A 22,473-nucleotide genomic window follows, 5' to 3' on the forward strand; every position below is an offset into this window, starting at 1 on the left:
GCTACTATAGCTGAAAGTAACATTCCAAGATAGAAACCAGAAGCACAGTAAGAGCTACTGATTTTTCTAATCTTTTTCAAAGTGGAATAGACCACTTGTCCTGAATGTAAACAAGTAGGTACCTAACAACTACGACTACCACAGATAAGCTGTAATATTCAAGTTGATTCACTTTTCTGAAGATGAAATCTTCTGAAGTCTAAATGAACCACAAACCAGTACTGTAAGTATCTGTCTGCCAAGGTACTACATGATTTTAGCCAGGGAAGAAATCATTGGAAGCTTGTGAACCAATCAGTTAAAAATGTTTTTGATTAAGAGGCTATGACAAACTGAAGTCACGACTTTCATTTAGCCAGTAGCTATTTACAAATGAAGGTGGAATCCCCCCAGAAACAGTTGATACATAAAAACTTCTAAGTTATACTAGGGGTTGCAAAGCCATCCATTTTTAGTTAGTATCATTCACAGTGGGTCAAGAGTTTTAGAAGAAACTGATCACTTTAACGTTCAATTTTAAACCTTCAAATTTAAAATTCTAAATTTAACCTAAATTAAAACCACTGGGCTAGATAGTAATTTCCATAAGAAACTATAGAGTAACTATTAATTTTTGTAATGTAATTCTGTATTTCTCTAAAAACATTACTATTTCTGGTTTGACTTCAGACATGAGGCTAATTCTACTAATATATACTAGAACACAGGAAGCTCCAAATACATATTGTAGAAATAAAAATACTATTTCTAACAACAAATGTAAGGAAGATGAATAGGAACTTCAGCATTATTTTTAATTACATTTTTATTCATTCATCTCTGTTCAGAGTTTGCTCTTGCTATGGTTTCCTCTGTTGTGGTACCATATGACAATGTAAATGGCATTAGTATGAATTGCCTTAATATAATGGAATCTGGCAAACTCAAAATTATATTCCCAGATATTTACCAGTCTATGGACTAATCTTATTGAGCACTCTTATCTTTTTATAATGTAAGATCTAATACGAATTATTTAGAAGCAATCCAGTTCTGAGTCTGACCCATAAATCTGAGTCTTTTCTCCTGAATGTCTAATGTAACCAGGGTTTGTGAAAATGTCTTAATGACAGTTCTGAACCTTGCTTTCATTACTTTATTTTTCCTGACTGTAGGGCAACATACGCAAGCCAGTCTGAGACAAAAACAGTGATGAAAAGGTACTTTAGACTTAGTGAAAAGTCACCATTATGCCCTCACCTGGAAGGCACTGTATTAGGTATATCTCTGTTGAACTCACCTATTTTTTTTTTACCTCTTATTTAGCTCAAAATTACTTTACAATAAAGACCCATTCATTTTCAGCTATGAAGTTAAAGCCCAAGAATTTTTTCTACCTGTCCTGCATTTAGAAAACATATACTATATCTAACATCTCATGAAGAACATCCAAGAAGCAAATTCTAAAAAGTACTTTTTATATTCTTTTCCCTGTAGTTTTCTAAGATTAAGACCTATAAAAAACAATAAAGAGGGTGAATGGATAGCAGATTACCACAGACTAAAAGCAACTGAAAACTCTGCTCAAATCCTTCCTTATCAATTCTTCTGCAATTCATTTACTCGTGTATTTCCCTCCTCTATCACAGTGCCAGTACAGTAATAGTTATTTGCAACATAACACATAGGATTCTATTCCTCAGACTGGACATTATATTAGTACTCTGCAAAGGTACAACAGGACAAGAGACCCCTGCTCCATACAACTTACCCTACTAAAGCAGAGTTACTGGAATGGTAAATCAGACACTAATAGAATAGATTATTACTATACTGATGCATAAGAAATTGATAAAGCTCCAGTGCAGGCTATTTATTAACAGCATTAACAATATTCCTATCTACTATTCCTTATCTACTGTTGTCTAGTGGCCAACCATTACCATTTCTTCCATGGAGCCAAAACAGTATTAAAATTAAAGAAAACTCATTTCACTGTAACCTAGTTTCCAGCTAACTTCATAAAAACAGGCATTTCCTTCTTTTTGTTTGGAAAAGCTTACCACTATGCAATATAAAGCTACAGAGGAGAAAGAGAGACAAACATTTTTTAAAAGTTGGAATTAATTTTTTTCCTTCCTGACATATAGCCTTATGCTCCTGGAAATGAGTGTTCAGTTTCTCTTGACTTTAATCAAGCAATTTGGCTGTAATTTAGGTGGCAAGTGACATTACAGGAAAAGTAAACAAGTAAGTTATTGCCCTTGTAAAAATAACACTAATTATTTCTAGTTATCTCCCTTAGGAGAAGGATGGGGCTGTCAAGATCTGGTCTTGCACCCCCCTTTGGTTAACCTCTTCCCTGTCCTGGCAGTAAACCTGCTTAGTCAGGCTGTAAAATGAACTATACAGGATCCATTTTTCTTCAGGTTTAAGAGACAACAATAGAAGTTGTTAAAGCATTGAATTTTGTCCTAGGACTATGAGTCACTAATAAATAAAGGCAATGAAGAAAAAAGATTATATTTTAGTAATTGCATAATGCAGTACATCCTTATTGGTTTACTTCTTTGTAAACCAGTCTTACCTTTCTCCTGACGTCAATAAAAGTGTAAAACTTGGGGTTTTCAGTGTTATCAATGGAAGTGCTAATACTCTTAAGCAGACACCCATGTAAGTGACAATATCCTTTTCATAAGGTCAGCAAAACATTAGGCTCTTAGTCATTGCATGCCACTTACAAGGCCGTTTTAGCTCTTGACAAAAATGGCATAAGGTAAAACACAATATTCCAAACTAGGTACTCCTGAGTTCTCAGTCAATATGTCAGTTCATACAGATTTAGATAAGGCTGGCCATTATCCAGAAATACCAATTTTAATACAAACTATCCAAAAACGGAAGACTTTAATCCAGAATCAGGCCTTGAAATTATTTGTTTTTAATGTGAAAAGTTCAAATAGATTTTTTATCCAATTTTTCAGATTACAAAAATAAGGAGTTTGATATAACCTTCTGAAAGACTTTGTCCTCAAATACAACTTATTACGTCGCAAAGATCCCTAGAGATACTCCATACTGAAACAAGAGGAACATAGTAAAATTATATTTGAGGGACACAAGTTGAACTCCAAAAACCTTGTAGAAAAAATAGTCCCAACTTTGATGGTTTTGCTTTCTCAGGAGTCTGTACTCTGAGAAGACTAATAATGGGGGGGTTACCTGTATTTCGTGAGGCTTTCCAGGCTTTAGTCACTCCATTCAGATGGAATACAGATGCCATTCCTGGCTGCCATCTTCACTTAGGGGCTCTCTCCCTTTCACATGATGAACATATCTGGATAGCAGGAAGCAGCAGCGCTCAGCTCACTGGCTACAAAAGCACCAAGAGAACACAATGGTTGAGAGCACACTAGCAGACTGTATTTTCACACTTTGTAAGTTTACACACATTGAATCTGAAGGGGCTTAACACTGTCAGTGGGAGATGTGTTGCCAGGCTCTGAAAACTTGGAAACAAAAGGACAAGGCTAAGCTCAAAAAGAAGTAATGCAACTGTAACTGTGACCTAGAAAATGCTGGCTTTGAATTAGGCAGATTCTTGAATACAGTTTGGCTAGTTAGATCCCAGACTCCAAAGAACAAACCCATATCCCTCTCCCAAAATAAACTAATTTGACCCTGCTCTCTGCTTTGGTCTCACACTGTGCTTAGCTACTCTGGTTTCAATGAGCTTGGCTCATATTTCTGAAGTGCAGAGTTTGAGAGGCAAATACTTAACTTACTAAAATAAAGAGACAGTTGACTTCATGATCAATCAGTCACACCTCTGCAAAAATTTTCAGTAGGGGAGATGCATTCAGCTCATCCTGCCTCCAGAAGTTCCAAAAAATCCTGTCTCTCTGGACCAAAGGCAACAAGTTGGTCCAGGCAAAGCAGGATGGCCCGAGTCCTCCCACTGCCTGTCAAAGGACCCCCAGCAGCACACTGCCTGTTCTTCTGGTGTCTCCATACCCATCACCATTATCTCACAAGACCAGAGAGATAAATCAGTTTACAAGTCAGATGCACACAGAAAACACAAGTGCTTAAATAACAGCTATTAGAGCTACAGCTAGACCAGATAGGAAAGGAAACAATTACTTGTTCTATACTCCTTCATAAATTTATTTTCCACAGAGACAAAGCCAGAAACGATGATAGGTAATCACAAATATAACCACTCTGGAGAGCCTGCAGATACTAAGCAGATACTAAATCAGCACAGGGTACTGATTTAGTACATGGATGTGTTTATTTGATCTGCATTTATAGATTAGCCCTTAAAGACTGATGATTACCTTATTGTAACCTCACTTTAAACCCAAGATAAATGCTGACTTTGTTTTAGTGTTTGATAAGCCAAAGTTACTAATAATTCTACTCTGGCTCTACAAATTTGCTGTGGCTTGTGTGTTGTCTTGACACAAACCAGGCATGTCTGAAAGTAAATTACTGCCTCCAATACAGTTGGACATTTAAGTGTCCACCAAAGTGATGTATTCAGAGACATTGTCCTTGCTATTTCTGGTCCAAATCCCCCACTTGTGGTCCAGGTTTTGCTTAAGGGTGAAAATACACATTCATTTGATTTCCTATTTTTCTCCTCTGAAGGATTACATATCTAGGGTGGATGCAGACACGATGGAGGGAGGGAAGGTGTTTAATTTGAAAATTTTAGTATTTAAATACAATTAATTATCAAAAAAATGAAAAAATAAATGAATTACTGGAAGCATAAACTACATCCAGGAACAAAGAACAAGTAGCCCGAGCAAAAAAAAAAAAAAGCAGACTGCAGTCTTAGTTCTTCTCTGCAACTGCACTCTGCTTCAGTTTTCCCCTCCTGAAAATTGAGGACACCTATTTACTAAACTCACCTAGTAACTCAGATTCTTTTTCTCTGGAAACAGTGAAACATACAAATCCCAATGTTTTGACTTCTTGGAGATATTCTGTGGTGAAAATGTATCTTCCTTTTAAAGATTTTGTCATATCTTCATTATATAGAGGACACGTACCAAAACCTTTCCAGCCTCAAATTACTATTTACAGAATAAATTACATTCTTAGCAGGAGAAAACTATGCTCACACTACGCAGAATGCACTGAGAACTGCGCCCTGGCCAAATAGGGGAAAAAGGAGATCTCTACCCATGGTGAAGTCTTGCACATATATCGCTGTGCTATGCTTGCTGGCCCACAATGGACATCTTGAACAGCACTGCTAAAAATGTAACAGGAGAGCCTTACAAAACAGTCTAGTGTATCTGACAGCTAATGTACAAGATACAATACTGATTCTTGTTACAAGTAACAGTACAGGACACAGAAAGACTTACTTATAAGAAAAACAAACATCAGGAGGCAAAAGAAAAGGCACTAAGAAATAGGCTGGTATCCAGATGGATTTAAGGCAGGATTTGGCCGAGAAACCAGAAATCTCAATAGATCTTAGTTAGATCTATTTCTGAGAAATTTAATGATAGAACATCAAATTCAATCAAAGGAAAATATTTAGTTCTGGGTATAGCCTAAGTCAAAAATTTATGTGGATCCTCAAATTCTTCTCTTAGAAAATCAAATGAGAAAGCTGACAACTGACATCACTTTTGACGCAAGTTTATTGGCAACCACATCTTAAAACTGAAGTGGGTGCTGACTGAAATTTGTTAGCTTTACATTAGTTGTTCATAAACATTCCGAGTCAAAACTATACATGTATTCCATAAACTCTATGAAAGTTAAAGCACTGTAACAATAGATTAAAAATACAATCTGATACAGCAGGTTCCAAGGCAAGAAATGGGAAAAGAAATGGGGCAGGGAGGGGGAGCAGCACAGAATTTCCCCTAGGCTAGCCACTGCTTCTGTGGGATCTATTCTGATGTGAAAAAATTCAAGGATCATCATTTATGTTATTTTGTTACTGTAACTAGAATAAGTGCACCCTGCTCAGCTACTGTTTAAGAAACCCTGAGCTGAAACAGATTTTTCTGGCCCTCATTCCATCTTCTCCTGTATTTGGTACAAATATACACCCTTTGGGCAACTTTTTGTAGCTGGTATCATTCATGCATTACTTACTCTTAATTATATCCACATTTACATGTTTCACTGTCCAAATAAATATAATATAGCCAAGATCTATAAAAAGCGCTAATCAAGAGAATTTTGTTCAAAAGGAGATGTAGAGTGTTTCCTTAGTGATGCTGAAGAGGTTGTCGAATTAACACATGAGAAAGGCCTGTATATAGCAGTATCTTAACGCTACCACCTCAGGGGAGATTATGAGAAAAGATGCAGATGCTTTGACAATGCTCAAGTCATCCGTGGTCAGCCTTAAAAACCTCCATTGTGACAGCATAGCAGATTGGCATTTCTTTTTACTCAGGGCCTAAAATGGACATTGCATTTAAGGAACATCCAGGGGAAGAAGGAAAATATTGCCCAGGCTGTAAATGCATGAGTCTGGAATTTTGTTTGAAATGGAGGCAATAAATAAATTATATATGCTTTGGCACCTTGCCAGAAAGCATGCATGCATTAATGAGCTAATGCATAATTTCTTTCAAAACAGTCTACAATTCCAATTATTTTCTATTTGCCTTGGTCATGTGTAACCAAACATTAACACAAGAGCATAGATTAAATGTAATCCTATTAAAAGGAAATAGCCACTGGTTAATAGGACGGAATACAGGGGAATACCATATAAAGGAGCCTCCAAGAAAACCTAGATTTTTATTTTCTGCCAGTGCTGATAGTACATCTTTTCCTGTATGTTTTAGCAGGTCTGCAACCTACTATGGTAACTTCTGGAAGATCCACAAGTGCCTCTCTGTCTCATAATAAGGTTTGTTAGCACTGACGCATCTTTTCCCATACTGGTTACTACAGCTCTACTTCAGCTTCTAATTTGACTTCCTACTGCCTAAGGCACTGATTTACTCTTTTCTACCATTTCAGATATCCTGGACACCTAAGTTTCAGATAAGAGGTGGCATTCCTCCCCCACAGCACAGCTATCTGCTACGATGACGCTGTTGTAACCCTTTAGTCATTCCCCAGAGGAACAAAAAACAAATCCAAAACCTGAAGTGTTACTGCAATTCAATCGTTGGCAGATAAAAGATTTAAAGCATGCATCCAGCTTTCAGCATCATAATACACACAGTGCAAATTAACTAATTCAAAAGCTAGGATATTTGAAAATATCAAACAAATAGTGGCCAAAAACATTATTCTGCCCCCACAGTACACAGAGTCCTCTTCCAATGCTCCCTAGCACCTGTTCCATTATGTTTGTGCTCCAAAGTACAGAGGTATCGGAGTACTTCAAAGACATCACAGTTACCTTTTGCTTAAACAAACCAATCATTGTCTATGTTTGTACCTGAAAAAATTAAAACAAAAACAAGAAATTAGCTACACAGATAGAATATTTTCTTAAGACTAAGGCAAATATTGTAAGCAGCTGAAAAACACATCTTACAAATGGAAAACATCAGAAAGCCCTAACAGCCAGATCCCTTTCTATGGCTTTTTCACTACTTTCTTAGCACGTCAGCCTCAGCTGATTCATAGGCCTTCATTCCTGCCAATAAAACCATTGCATTTCACTGAGGAGAAAGCCAGCTTGAGTCATTTTTCAACTATACTCAATGTATGCTTTCACTCCACTATTAGTGCTGTCTTTAAAGCAGCCCAGTATGACTCACAGCCTTTTCTTCACCTGCTCATTTTCTTAAAGAGGAATTAAAGTTGGCTTTGCCCACTGTGCACTTGTAAATGACAGTAGAGATGAAAAGCTGAGTGCTATATCCTTTATTTTTCAATGAAAATATTAAATGCATTTCAGAAGCCAGCTGATGGCACGATTTGCCATTGACAAGCACTATGGACACCTGGAGTCTCGGAGAGCTGGGACAAGGCAGTCACACTGTGCAAGTCACTGCTCAAGATAAGAACAGAATGTGGGTTTGTAATAGATCATAGCATCTTCCCATCCTCCCTTCTTAGAGCCAGCAGAGCAGACAGCACACCAAATTCCGAGGTAACACATGGATATAAATTGCACACTGGCAAATGAGTATGTGCAAGATTAAATGATGGACAGACAGGCAGAAAACATACTTGCTCTGTCTGTACTAGGTAATCTCTGGCTCCACGCTTGTCCTTGTAAGCTATTTAAAAGAGCACATGTGTGAATCATACTGTCCTGGTAGCTTTTAAGACAACATGAAGATAGAGATTTCTAGCTTGAAATTCTTGTATTTAGACTGGTCAAAACTGGTAGTTCCCTCTTGCCTAACACAAAATATGCTTTCAATAGTTATTTCTTTGTAAGTCATTCACTATTGCAAGGCAGATCACCTGCACACTCAGACCTGTGGGAGTGACTGGTTGAGAGCTGCAAGGATTATTGGAAACCCATGATGTGATGGTTTACTCCAGCAAAATCCTATTGCTGATCACACCCCCAAGAACTGATCATAACCTGCACTTTACAGCAGGGTAATAGAATTAATCCTTTTCTTTGATACTGAAGTCTTCTGCAGTCTTTGTTTTAAAAACAAAGTTAGCAGTTCCATAAGTAAATTAAAGAGAAAGCATTCCTAGATGTCAGAATAAATTAGAATATTAATGCACCTTAAAAGGTGATTAGCTGTTGCTAGTCTCATTGCCTTAATATCATCCCTCTTTCAAAATGCATACATGGCAGCCTTGCTGAAACAGCTAGACTCAAAAAACGTCACAATTTTGTATGTGTCAAGGTGGCTGGCAAACAGATAACCCAGTTTAGACTGACTGTCACAAGCATTAAACCTTCATTATGACTTTTCTTCCTCAAAAACTATTTTGAAATGAGCAGACATTAGGAAGCAATTTAATTGTAAAAGATAGCAGGCTATTGCTAATGACCAGAGCTGTTAATTCAAGCACTGCAGCACAGACACCAAGCACTTTTTGTGCCAGAAGCTGCTTCCCCCAGTGAGTCATACTTAGTGACGCCACCAACCAATTTACCTAAAAAACCCTCCAAGGAACTTGGACAGGAATGGTTCTTTTTCAGCCTGTGTGAATCACATGTAGCTGGGACAGTAGATGGGGAATTTACTCTTGTCATCATCGATGAAAGAACTATATGTGAAAGCAAGTGCTGCAACTTAAACATTCATTTGTGTCACACAAGGCTGTAGTGAGCTGGCTGCAGCAGATAAACCGGCACCCAAATTGCCTTCAGCCAGCAACACCACTAAATTATGGAACGTATTTAGGCAGGTAAGGTCAACTAGAGGACCGTAATCACTTTTCTTTATAGACAATTACAGTAATAAGCAAATAGGATGACTCATTCTTCAACATAAATAGTAGCAAGCATTCCCAAAGCCCAATTCTGAACAACTTCAAACTCAGGACCGGAAGTTGCCTAGCCTCTCAGAAAAGAAACTCAATAGCTTCTACAATTGGGTTCTAATATCTTAGCTCCAGGTTCACTGGTGCCAGAGGGAGGCATTCCCAGCCTGTCTGCAGCAGTGCTTGCAGTTTTGGGGCTGGAGACCAAGTTGTATGCAAGGGCCTAATACATACCAGCTTCTATTACTTTTATCATATAACTGTTTGCTTGAAAGATTACTTGAAAGATTTGAAGGTAACCAACACTATTCCCTCCATTTCTTCACATTGTCAATAAGATGAGTTTGTGGCTTTGGTTGCCATATGTTTTTGTCCATTAGCTTTGGAAGGGATTTCATAACCATATAATTTTTATTTGTCATTTGAGAAATATTAACATGAGTTCATCCGGTTAAACTGATACATGCTGATTGTAGCCCTTTTATCATGCTTCCTTTGCCTTTATTTCTACTCTGATTTCATGAAGTTTTTTTTGTGGGAGGCTAATATTATGCATACTTCTTTAAATAAATGTGAATCAATGCAAAGCGCCATTATATTGCTTCTGCCTCAAAATCTATTTTCCAGACATCACATGATATCATCTAAGACATGAGTCATATAGATATTGTAAGGTTTTTAAAACAATGTTGTAGTAAGACAGCGGAGACTTCATTTTCAGCTGCTGCTTCTAAATCTATGCTTATAAGTGAGACATTTGTGTATGCAAATAAGCATGCATTCTTGCAAACTGGATATTCTGTAAAAGACTACTACAGTATTTTCCGTGCAAGCACAATCCACAGTTTTAAATCATTAGAGAATAGTTGAAAATCTGTCTCTAGGAAGTCTACACTGACCCCCTTACAAGGAAAAGGACTAATGTTTTTTCAATATGAAACTCCAAAATCGTATAAAACTGTTTAACATAAGCTGGAACGGTTCACACATGGTCATCTCCCGGTCACATCTAGGCCTCTCCTCAAGGCACAGCTTACAAAGTTGGATCTTGTTTCTCAGGGCCTTCAGGAACGAAGATGCTACACAGTTCACATAAAAAAAATACGCAACACTGCTTCCTATCATTACTGAGGTCTTCTAAGACAGAATGACATGACTTGTCTTCCAGCAGTGAAGGGTCTTCCAGCATCCAACTGTTTTTTGTTGGAAGACTTCACATAACACCCACTGGTTTCAGACCTGAAACTTTTTCTAGACATGTTCTATAGACCCAGTTTGTTTTCCTGCCCATTTTTCTGTACATCTGTTTATGACCATAAACTATGCCACTTGACCAAGATAGAGTTTCACAAACAAAGTTAGCATGAGATTTTTTTTATTTTTATTTTTTAAAGTTTGATTGATTTTAATGGGAGCTAACCTGGTTCCTGCCCTTGATAATGCCATGCTAGTGGGAGCTTTTGTCTTGGCTTCAAGATGGATCAGTTCTACATGAAGAAGCTTCCTGCTTCTTATAATTGGTTGCAGACCAAATGGGGTATAAGGATTTTTCCTTAGATAATTACAAGTAAAACAAGTGCATTTGGGAGTTACTGTCTTAGACTATACAGCACCTTGCTGGAACTTAGAGCAGTGCTTTTCATTCTGACATGTTCAGTTACACAGCAGATTAACGTGGTGTGGATGACCCACCTCTCAAAAGCACATTATTTTCTCCTAAAGCTGGAAGAGAGGATATGCTTTCAAGCTGTCAGACCATTGAAAATTCTTGCACAAACATATACTTCATCCTGTCGATACCAGTCTTTTCTGTATGTTCTCTTAGAAGTCTGCCTGCTGATCTAGCCACGGAAGCCCCCAGCTGGAACCCAGAGCATATACTTTTCCTGTTATCCTCAGATAGTGAAACCCCCTCTCAGATCCACTGCATACACACAGCAGGCAATAAGAAAGCAATCGCTTTTCGTTATCTCCATTACACAGATAATGCTTTTAATACACACTAATATGCTTATGCTTTAAGCTCATTTTTGTTTTTATCACTGTAGAACACCCCACATGCTTCATATTGTTTTTTTAAGGACACCTTCAAATACAAACACTTATAAGCAAAGCTTGCTTTCCAGCATTTTTGGAAGCTCAGCAGGAACACATGGAGAGATTTTGCTTCTTGAAGGTCAAATCACTACAAGAATTTTAGGCAACTCTGTTTTCCTGCTACCTCAAGTAGATAGCATCTTGGGGAAAGAATTCTGTGAAGAAACAGGATTACAAGAGGAACACCCAAAGAGGTTGGTCCATGCATTCTCACTGATGCTATTTTTACTACCTTACTCCAAACCATTCCCCATGCCAAAATACATTTAAGAAAACCAGTTTTGTTAACCTGACAGCATATACATGAAAACTATCTTTTGCCTTGTGCCACAGGCAAAAAGCATGTCCGTTTTGCTGCTGAGCAGTCACCTTTGCATTTGTTAAATTACCTGCAGCTTCAGCAGGATATAGACAGTAAATTATTTTCTTGTCCTTGTTTGTCTTATCTGTAATGCAGGAAATAGCTGTAAAGAGAAAGGGTGTCCAGACAATATTTTTGTTCCTGTGCCTCTAATTTGAATAAAGTACACTCGATTTCCCAACAGTTCCAACCACTGTACATCATTTTAATTACCTTTTCAGGTACTATATTTTAACTAAATACCACATTTTAAACATTAAAGCTGCTTGTGTCATTTATGTGCTTAAGAGTCCTGTAAGCAGTTTCCTAAAACTTTTTTCTATACTATAGACTGAAACACGGTGATTACTGGGTAGGAAGATGTCCCACTGCACATTTGGAAGAAATTGCTAGCATAAAGACAAGGCTTAGTAACAGTGGTATTCATTTTCAGAGAGGGGCTGTAGAAGAAAAGTAAAGAGGCAGAGAAGGAGAAATGAAGTGAGCCTGCTTTCAGTTGATGGCTGGATGCTAGAAAACCAAACAAGAGATGAGATCACAAAACTAGGAAGAAATATGAACTGTTAAGAAATGAGTCTACATAAATACTAAATCTTGTTTGACAGACTTAGTGAAATTTATTTAAGGGCTAATGCAGAGAACACAGGAAGGAAAAGCAGGAAATAACATAATCCACATTGGTGAAGAGGCACCTGCTGTCTTGGAGCCTAGTAGACTTGTAAGTGAAGGAAGTAACAGTAACAATACTGAGCAAATAACATTAAAAAGCGAAAGAGGAGTTGTAAGAAGAGCATGGAGAGGCTCATCTGATCTGTACCACAACAGTCCTGAGCTTTCATATCATGACTCTGAAGAAAACAGCCATCAAATTTATACTGTATATTAATCTCTGTGGCCTTGAAGGGTTAAGTTGTTGTACCTGCTATTGAGGAAGACATGCATCTTAAACTAGGATCAAGAACAGATTGCCAGCATGTTTCTCTGCTATTGTCAGTGCCCTAGAAGAGCCACTTAAATATTGCAGTCAAGTTTCTTCAGGCCTTTACTCATCAGCACAGAAAGGCCAAGGACTGTTACTGCTGCAGCACATCTGAAGAGAATTATTTCCACCCAGAGCTGAGAGGAAAGTGACCTGCTTTGCTGTTAGCCAGCTGGCATCTGAGCAGAGCTTCCTTTTTGATTGTCCTTGGTTAAGACCTTATATCTACTTCTACTGAAGTTAAGATCAAACTACAAAATTAGGAAGGGCTGACGGATAAGTTCAAATTAATTTGAGGCCAAAGAACAGGATACTATTTTGCTATAAGTACATGGTGCAGATTTTGAGTATTGCCCATCTAAAATGTTATTTCCACATTCTGCTTTCCCATCTCCAGAATATTGCTTTATCGTGTCTGGATTCTCCACATCTGAAGCTGTTCACAAAAAAGGGTCCAGCCATGGAGTCAGCTCTCCTTGATGATCCTCAACATCATGAGGGGCTCAAATCAAAAGGCTCCACTGTGACATCCACGAAGCCAATTCCATTTTCATACTCATGGGTGCAGAATTCCCATTGGAGAAGGGTGTAGCTTTCCTCTTCAAATAAGTGTTACTTCCACTTATTAGCTGCAAAACAACAAAACCAGTACCCTTTAGTTCACATTAAGCCCCTACCTTGTACTATGCAGAGTCTGGTGCCTTTACTCTGAGTACATAAAAAGCCAGAATGAAGCTTCCCTTGAAATCCTACCCCTGTGCTTGCAACAAGCCAAACTGTGTGTATGATGAACAGCGCTTTCTGTAAAATATCAGATTTTAGTGCCTCCTTGAAAATTAGGCCAGTGTACTAAACAGCTGTTATAACAGGAAGTAAGTAAGCATGGCCAAGCAATTAGTCTACCCAAGGCAGCACATGTAGGTTTTACTTGCACAATTTAAGCTTCCTTCTTCAGTTTGCAGCTCCTAAATACAAGTTACATCCCCGTGAGATGTGCCTTCAGGGGGTATGTCTCTGAATTAAGCGGGCCTGTACATCAGATGATGTCAACTGTTACTGACAAACCTGAACATGAAGTTAGTCAGGTACCGATCTCCCACAGCAGAGTTATGGCATGATCTGGCAGTATAGGTTGAAGAGATCAGCGGGAAAAAAAGACAGCAAATGCAAAACATTGCCAGAAAGCTCTGTACTTACTGAGGGCCTGACTTGCAATAAGGATCGACTACATTTAGTGACAGTATTTCTCATGAATTTTCATTTCTTCTGATTTCATCTGCATTAAGGTCCTGATCCTGTTCCTAGATTCTGTGTGAACTGGAAACAGATAAAGTTGCGTGATAGCCTAATACATGATCTGCCAGTTGAATGATTTTTTTTTTCCAATAGCTAATGCACAGCAGTTTGTTTTGGCTGAATCCCTAAGATGTTTCAAAAGCCCAATTATATCTTCTAAGGTCAGTAAGCACTTATTTTTAAGAGCACATGATTCAGTGTATGCTTCAGTTCAATGTCCCTTGTAATGTTTGATGTTTGTTATAAAAATTGTTAATGATTCACTTGCATGTATTTCTCATTTGTTTGAAAGGGAATCATTTAAAGTGGCTATTTTAAGGGTCATTAAGTGGAACATCTTAAGTGTGAACACTTGAATGATAAATGGAAGCATTTAATAATTGTACTCTGCTATTTTACTGTGTCTCAGTTGCATAAAATCAGATCAATATCCTCCAACTTTTTTCTAAAAGACAGCACTGAAACTAAGTAATGAAATGCAGCAGTAATTGACTAGCTAACACAGGTGACGTTTTAAGGAGAATATACTTGAAAGAACAATTCTAGCATACTTACAGTGCTGGAAGTCCACTAAAACTATGTGGGAAGAAGAATACAAAAGGAAAGACTCTTCCACACTCAGGCCACAGTTTCACAACAGAAATCCAACTGCTGTCAAAATATAGCCTTGCAAGACTTCAGGCAAGACACTGATCTCATCCTCATGAGCAATAAAACTATGCATTATATCAATATGCACACCAGACCAACTCAGGAATTGCTACTGCTGTTCATGGGGCCCATGCATGGTGACTTAAGGACCTTATAACAGTAAGCCTGAGTAATAATCACAGCTTCATGTTAGAAGCCATTATCAGCTGTGTAGAGGCTTGAAGGCTTCAACTATATTTTAAATTTTTTTATTTTTATTTTTATTAAGTTTGTCTTATCAACTGGGTCTGAACAACTATTTTTAAGCGTAAGTTACTGGATAGATTAATCTTTTCTCTGTGGGTTCTGATGAGTTTAACAGACCTATTTTTCCCTCCTATGAAACATTTGCCAAACTATTTTGAATGACAGTAATTTTTTATAAGTGCTGACAGTTGCAGACAATGTAAGAACAAACAATTCACCATCTCATTGTTTCCAACTGTTTACCTACTTCTACCAGTATCTAGTAGTATCCCATATAAGGGTTAAACCTTCATTCTCAGACCTGAGACTTGGCTGCTAAGTATAGGCTTGAGCCTAATCCAAGCTCTTTCTTCAAAAATGTTAGTTTATACAGCTGACTGTGCTAAGTGGGGATGGAAAGTTGTTATTGCTGAAGAAGTTCCTTACTATTTTAAAGCAACCTTACCAGCTATTTCTTTGTCACATGGCTGGTCATAGCTAAAAATACAAGTTTTTTTTCTTATTTTTGCTTTATCTCCAAAGAGGTAGGGGAGAACAGCGAAATACTTAGGTGTTTTCACAGCTGACATTCTTTATATCCATCCACACATTTATCTAGGAACAAGGTTGAGTGAAGAAACATGGGCAAAAATAATCCATGAAGTTTAAGTTGAAGATAAAACCAACTCCTAGCTTGTTAGTAAAGGTCTGCTGTAACACTGAAGAGATCATGTCCCCCTAGAAAGGGGACACACACCCACATCACCTGGTGCAGCAGTCCTATGGCTGCTGCTTCCCTTCTCCTCCACTAGGATGCAACTTGATCTGGCCTCACCAGTCCTTTACAGCACGACTCATCTCCAGTCATAAATACTCAGCTCTTCAGTCACACCGGTTATACCTCTCATGGATTTAAGATGCAAAGGAAGCAAAGCTAAGTTTTGCTGCCAGATCAGGATTTCATACTCTGCAAATATTTGGAAACACTTCCACTCATTTTCTTCTGTTCTATTCCAAGAACTGACGAAGGTGATGTAAATAGCTACCTTGCTGCACATTAAGTGATGCCAACAAAAGAACAAGGAAGTTCTGGTCAATATTAATCAACACTATTATTACGACTTCCTCAAGTGGGACCGGCTTCTGTAAAGAGCTACAGCTCTGTGTAGCTGACTGTTGGCCTGGGTCTCATTGCAGAACTGAACTGAATCTCCAGTTTTTCAAACAAGGCGCTTCCAGATGAGGCAGTTTGATCTTGTGCTCTTCGATTTAGTGTTTTTGTCCATGAGAGGCTCCCCTACCTTTGAAGGATGTACTGCTTCAGTTTCTTCTTGGTGACAGTGACTATTTCCCTGTGCACTAAGGAAGGACAATGCATACACAAAGCTGGGAGAACTGAAAAAAAGTTCAGTGATTTCTGCATCATTTTTGGTAGCATTGGGACTACAGGTATGTAACTGTAACCCAAATGTGGGCTTATTTTTCTATTAGAAAACATTCGTCCTCTATTTTACCACTAACAACATTTCACTGCTGATAATCTGTTTCAAGTTCAGCTTCCTCTTTACTTCCATAATTTTAAAACAAAGATGGAAAGAGTAAGAACAGGTACAAGTTATTCTAGTTAAAATTTTTTAAGAGATCTTTTAATCTTAAAATCTTTCCCCCATCTTATCCCCCCAGAATATTTCCTTATGCTAATTACTTTTGTTCAATTGGCCTTCTTGGAAGCAAATAAATCTTGTGAAGATTAATGAATGATTGATACTGTTACAGTCCAGAGCAAAATGATGAGATAGCTTATTTTACCAAGTGCTTGTGAATGGATGGACCAGCAGAACTGTTATATTCACTTCAGTGCATAAAGGTGTTATTGGAACACACACATTTCCAAAGACAAACTCAAAGTTAGTTCTCTATAATTCAGGAATTTTAAGCCAAGAAAGTAATGATTACATGAGCCAAGAAAATAATGATTACAACTAATGAACACTTAGAGATGCTAAAGTTTTCAAATATTATTCATGAGAATGCAGAACACATCAGCAACTTATACCTGGCACAGGATTCAGAACATGCTAGATGTCAGGAAAGCAGTCTGACTAGCTTCATTGTGCCAGAAAAACTCAGTATTTTCCAGCAAAATTATCACTAATACACTTACCAGTTTTGATGCAGTTGAAGAAAATTTTCTCCAACAGATCTTTACTGATGCCCTTTCTCTAACAAGTATTCGTCTCGTTACACTGGTAATGCTTATGAATAAACCAAGTTTCTTATCTCCTTAGTTCAGCACATTTTAGATGGAGCCCTTTGGAGAATATAATTTATTTATATAGAAACTAAGAATATGGAATGTTGGTTTCAGAAGTATCCTCAGGAGTTATCCAGGTCCACTGTTCCTTGCAGTCTTGCAAGGACTTCTGCAAGGATAGTGTATTTATTATTCCATTCACAGTAAAAATTCCATTGATTATGAAATTGTATAGCCTGTATTAAACAAGCAATGAACAACTTCTAACTGATCATGGAAGATCCAAACTAAGACTGAATGATAGGTAAGAGAAGCTGTGTCTTTATCCTCTCTAAAACAAGATTGTTTCTACACAAGGTACAAAAGATTGTACCACAGGTCTTCAACGATGAATTAAAAGTTATCTAATGATAATTGTTTTCACAGCTCTAGATTTAAGTAAAGGACACTGATTAGTCCTATGAAACTTGCTTTGGGCAGTCAGGTGTTGTTTCTTCAAATGTAAGAGTTGCCTGAACTACTTTACCCACTATGTCTCCAGGATATCAGCATTCTTTTGAAGCCATTAAGACGAACTTGCTATTTTTAGCTGTTCAGAAAGTATATTCTGCCAGAATTACCTTAACGTTCAAGCAGCAAGCAGTTAAAGGAGCTGAAACTGCATTTGTTAAAACATAAAACCTGACAGTTCAAATGTCAGTTGGTTATAGTGACAAGCTGATGATTTTGACAAGTCCTCTCAATCTCTCATACAATTTTTGCTTTCAGAGTGGAAATGTGTAATACATAGATCCAGAAATAACACCAGCTAAAAAGGGGCCAAATGAGACAAGTTTCCAGTCCAAAAGCAGCTTTGAAATGAGCAATGAATGATTAAATAAACGAACCAAAAATGAGAATAGAGTCACTAGTGTACAAGGAATGTAAACATGAATGTATTTTTAAACTTTTTTCCATCCCCAAAATGGTGCAACACCTTAAATAAGACAAATGTTTGCTCTGGAACAGAAAGACAGATGTTTGTAATCACCATCTTGGTTTGATTTTTTCCCTCTTCAATTGATATACAAATGTATGCACTTTGACAAATTTTTATGTTAGTGTAATCTGCTCAGTAAACCACTAATTACCAATTAGTACCTGATTTTGGGAGTTACAATATACTGCTAGGTATACACATGGATACACACTTCCATTTCGTATGGAAAAAATACTCAAGCTCCCACCTCATGAAGACGTGACTAATTAACCTCAGAATTGCACCCAAGTATAACGCAGCAATTGAAAAATGCATTCTCAACTCCATTGACAGATATTTCACTACTGAGGCTAAAGGAAGAGCTAGGTCATTCAAATCTTTTAGATTGTCACATATTTAGATCAAAGACTCCTTTTTTGTGTGTGTATGTGGTTGGGAACCCAACAAGTCTACAATTTCATTTGAGGCTTTTGGATATGAAACTAATATAAAAATATTGCTACTTAGCAAAAATATAGCTACTTAGCAACTTTGTAAAAAAGTTGCTGAAAAGATGTTTAGTCCTGGGCAACAGTCTTCCTGTTTGCATAGAGCAGAGATAACATTCACACCTTGGTATATAGTGCAAGTTAAAGGCAGCAATTTTAAGTGCTATAAATTTAAATATTCTGATTCTTGTTAGCCATTAGGGGAAACCAGAAAAATCTTTTGAAGTTAAGTTTCAAAAGGCAAAATGTTCCCCTGGAAAGCCTCTTCAAAACTTGTTCCACATTTTCAAAATACCGTTCCTTCCACCTCCGGAAGCATCACTGCAACTGCATATTCCAGTCACTAAAATGCATGATCACCCTGAAGAGATGTATATCCATATTGACTTTTAATTGAAGAAATATAGCAATTAGATCACATTGCTATCCAATCCACTTACCTCCTCTACATATACAAATGCACTCTAACACTTAGTTAAATGTCATTATTTCCCTGTAAGCTACAGATTTCATACATCTCAAGTAAATGCATTTTGTGTCCAAATTTCATAGTGATTTTTATGGTTTTAACATCCCCTCTTGCTACCCTAACAACCCACCTACAAAAGCTGTAAGTGGGAAAAAAATAACAGCTGTATTGGGTCAGATCAAAGGTCCAGTGAGCCCAACAGCCTGGAAAGAATGTAACAGGGCTGCATGTAAAGAGATCACTAAAGAATATTCTCCAACATCAACTTGCAATTTTTCCTGAGGCCTTTTAACTCTGTTAATAAAACATCCTGCCTTTTGACAGCTTACCATCTATTCCTATTTGCCTTACCAATCAAGCCAACTGTTTCCAGCATCTATATAGGGCATCCATACACCCTAATTGGGTTTTTCATGCTATTGTCTTAGAAATACTGCCAACTTAAACTGTTCCTATTCTCAGCTGTCTCCCTATTGATCCTTCTACTCTGCCAGCAAAGCTGATGTGCCAAACGCATGATGAAAGAGATCGGGGAACTGATCCATCTTGAAATAATGCTACAAATAAATGCTTGAGTGATGTTAGATAGCCATAGTTTGTTCCAAAGGACTCTTCACTGCTATCCACAGGTGGTGACAACTAGCAGGTGTTCGAAGGTGAAACACTTCTCGAGAGCAAGGATGAAGAGCAAGTCAGTAGCTCTGTCTGCACTGAGCCAATATAGCACATAGGATTAGAGCTCAGGAATTCTGAGATAAAAAGAATAGTAAAAATCCCATACTTAGTAACCAAAGTAGAGGTAAAAAGAGTAACAGAAATGTTCAGAAATAGCATCAAGAATACAGTTAATTATAACAGCAAAGTCAATAAAATACCTTGGACAAATGGAAATAGCATAGTAAGAAAGACTGACCCCTCCCAACACATTTTCAAAAATAGCACATCCTCAGCAGAATAAAGGAAATCACCATGAGTTTTCTTAAACATTTTGAAACACATCTGCAGGCAAAGGATTAATTTCACATTTAGCAACTAAAAGCGTCCTTTCCTTTGTTCCAGCTGCTGAGCTTTATGGTTTGAAATCCATCTGAAGAAGCCCTGAGAAGCACACACTACTACGGTGAATGCTCAAAAAGCCTTGAAACAAGAGTAATTCCATAAGCACCGTATGTAAAACACCAAAGGAAGGGCAGAATTAGTATGGTCACTGAAACAGTCTTTCCCAGGAAAATCAGTAACATTAAGCCATTTGCAACCACCCCAGGACTTCAGGACTTCAACAAATTAAATGTTCTGCAATTGATTCTTATGCACCAAAGATTTGACTCGTTCAAAGTCTGTCATTTTCTTTTAAATTGTATCTCTTGTAGGTCAGCTTGAATAAAGATTAACACCAAGCTCAGTAAATCACATGCTTCTAGTAGTTGTGTCTGCAGCTAGTGACTTCTGTACCTCAAACACAGACAGAGGCTTCCTTCTCCTGTCTGCTAGCTAAGCAATTACACTGTGAAAGTAAAGTACTGACACATGCAGACACAAGAACTGCCCGTGGAAGCAGTCCATAAGATAAATCACTTATACTTGTGCATGTCACCTGCATTACAACTGAATGAAAAAAAAAAGGCCTCAACATTTTGTGCTGTCAAATATTTATATACAACTTTCAACACCACTAATACAAGAACTGAAAACTTTATTCACTAATGCATTCTGATTTTGAACAAGCTCTCAAAGACCAAGAGAGAGCCTATATGAGTTTAAAGTTATCAACTTGTGTCTATGTTTAAAACTAGCTGGTCAAACAGCATAAGTAGGCTTGCTCTTTGTAATAAAGGGAGCAACCTCACAGAAATATGTGCTAGAAAACCCAAGGATGAAAAACTTCCCTTATTCCTTTTCTTCACCTTGTCCTTCAGCCAAGTACAAGTAGAGCATACATTTTTTAAAAAGCTAAATCAGGAAGTTTTTGAAAAGGTAACTGTGAGATACTCTCCCCTGCTGGCTAAGGCTCCCTGGCATCGACAAAAAGGGCAGAGAACTGCAGAAAAATGAAGGCAAGGTGACTACCACGGGTCAGATAAGTTCAAATCTTGCCCTTTCATTCTCTCCATTTGCAGAAACTGTTTCATGAAGGCAGCATTAGTGCACCACAAGATCACTACAGTAAATAGCCTCCTTGAAAAGGAAAAATTGCGAGAATAGCAGGAACCAGCCTTGAGCAAAATGGGATTTTCATATCTGGGTATCAAAGTTACACATCAAACTACTGCCTCGGCATACCTGATGCTCTGGAGGGGCACGGTGCGATGGGTGCCTGGCCCGGCCGGGCTGACGGTGCGCCCGGCCTGAGGGGGCAGAGCAGCCCCACAGCTTCCCCACAGCTTCGGGCCGGGGGAGAAGTCTCCTCACTAGATGGATCCACAGCTAGTAGAGAGACCCGAGGGCAAGGAAAAAAATCAGCCCGCAGGTGAGGGCTTAAAGGAACGGTACAGGGGGCAGTACACAGCTGAACTAGAGACCCCCGCTGCCACCTCACAGCTCAGGGGGGAGCTGGTGGTCCACGGCTAGCGCTTAAATGAATACCAATGGTAGAGGGCGGGTATAGCTCCCAGATGAGGCCACTCGGGGCCGTTAAGTCACTGACAGCCACCTCTCCAGCGGTGGCCACAGGCACCGGCTGCCCCAGTGCCGGCTGCCCCAGGGCCGGCTGTTGGGGACAAAATGGCCACCTGGTGTGACTGAGGGCGGCCGCAAGTTTTGGCGCCAAGAGCCCCAGAGCGGGATGTGCAGGGGAAAATGGCGGTTGCGCCTCACGGGAGGGCAGCGGGCAAGTATCGGTTGCTGCTGTGGCGATCTCCGCTTCACCACAAGCACGAAGAGGATTCAGCAATCCATTCCCCCCATCCCCAGGGGCTATGTGGATGTGGCCCAGTGTCCCGGTGAGTCCTTCAGCCCCTCGTTCTGGACACAGGTGATGAAACCTGTGGCCGTCCCCTCAGTGGTGCCAGGCCTGGGAGGACTTCCAGTAGCACTGCAGCTGAACTGCGATGCCACTTAATACTCAGGTATTAAAATTCTATAAGCTATTCTGTGAGATTTCTGATGAGCAGCTCCAATATAATAGTTCTGAACAGAAGGAAATACCAGCAATTAAATTTTAAGTGGTCAAAAGCAAACAGTCAAACATCAAATCACTAGGTAGTAGACCTACAGAGTAAAATAGGATGTATCCAGTTGCTTTTCTTATCAATTCAGCAGTTCTTCTGTTCACAGTAGTATTAACAGGAGAGAAACAA

At 38.5% G+C, this 22,473-nt stretch overlaps 1 protein-coding gene and 1 long non-coding RNA gene across 7 annotated transcripts in view; one reads left to right on the forward strand and one right to left on the reverse strand.

The window, feature by feature from the left end:
- LOC310879860 overlaps positions 1–22,473 on the reverse strand; it is a 56,370-nt gene that overhangs the window by 24,597 nt on the left and 9,300 nt on the right. The window contains exon 2 of the long non-coding RNA XR_014571187.1: positions 3,202–3,352. This is a non-coding gene — a long non-coding RNA (uncharacterized lncRNA). The remainder of the gene's footprint in view (positions 1–3,201; positions 3,353–22,473) is intronic.
- Positions 21,484–22,473, forward strand: part of LOC310879851 (uncharacterized protein) — a gene marked incomplete at its 5' end in the record, with an annotated part of 54,600 nt that continues 53,610 nt past the window's right edge. For 4 of the 6 annotated variants that reach the window (XR_014571167.1, XM_083794790.1, XM_083794794.1 and 1 more), the window contains one exon: positions 21,484–21,644. Coding sequence is in view for 5 of the 6 variants with exons in the window: in XM_083794790.1 (XP_083650916.1) it covers positions 21,484–21,644 (161 nt within the window). Of the gene's footprint in view, positions 21,645–21,973; positions 22,117–22,148; positions 22,243–22,473 lie in introns of those variants that run through there. The other 2 variants (XM_083794791.1, XM_083794792.1) reach the window with 2 other exon arrangements.

The sequence above is a fragment of the Anser anser genome (genome assembly GCF_964211835.1).
Source record: "Anser anser genome assembly, chromosome: 11".
Classification (NCBI taxonomy): Eukaryota; Metazoa; Chordata; class Aves; order Anseriformes; family Anatidae; genus Anser; species Anser anser.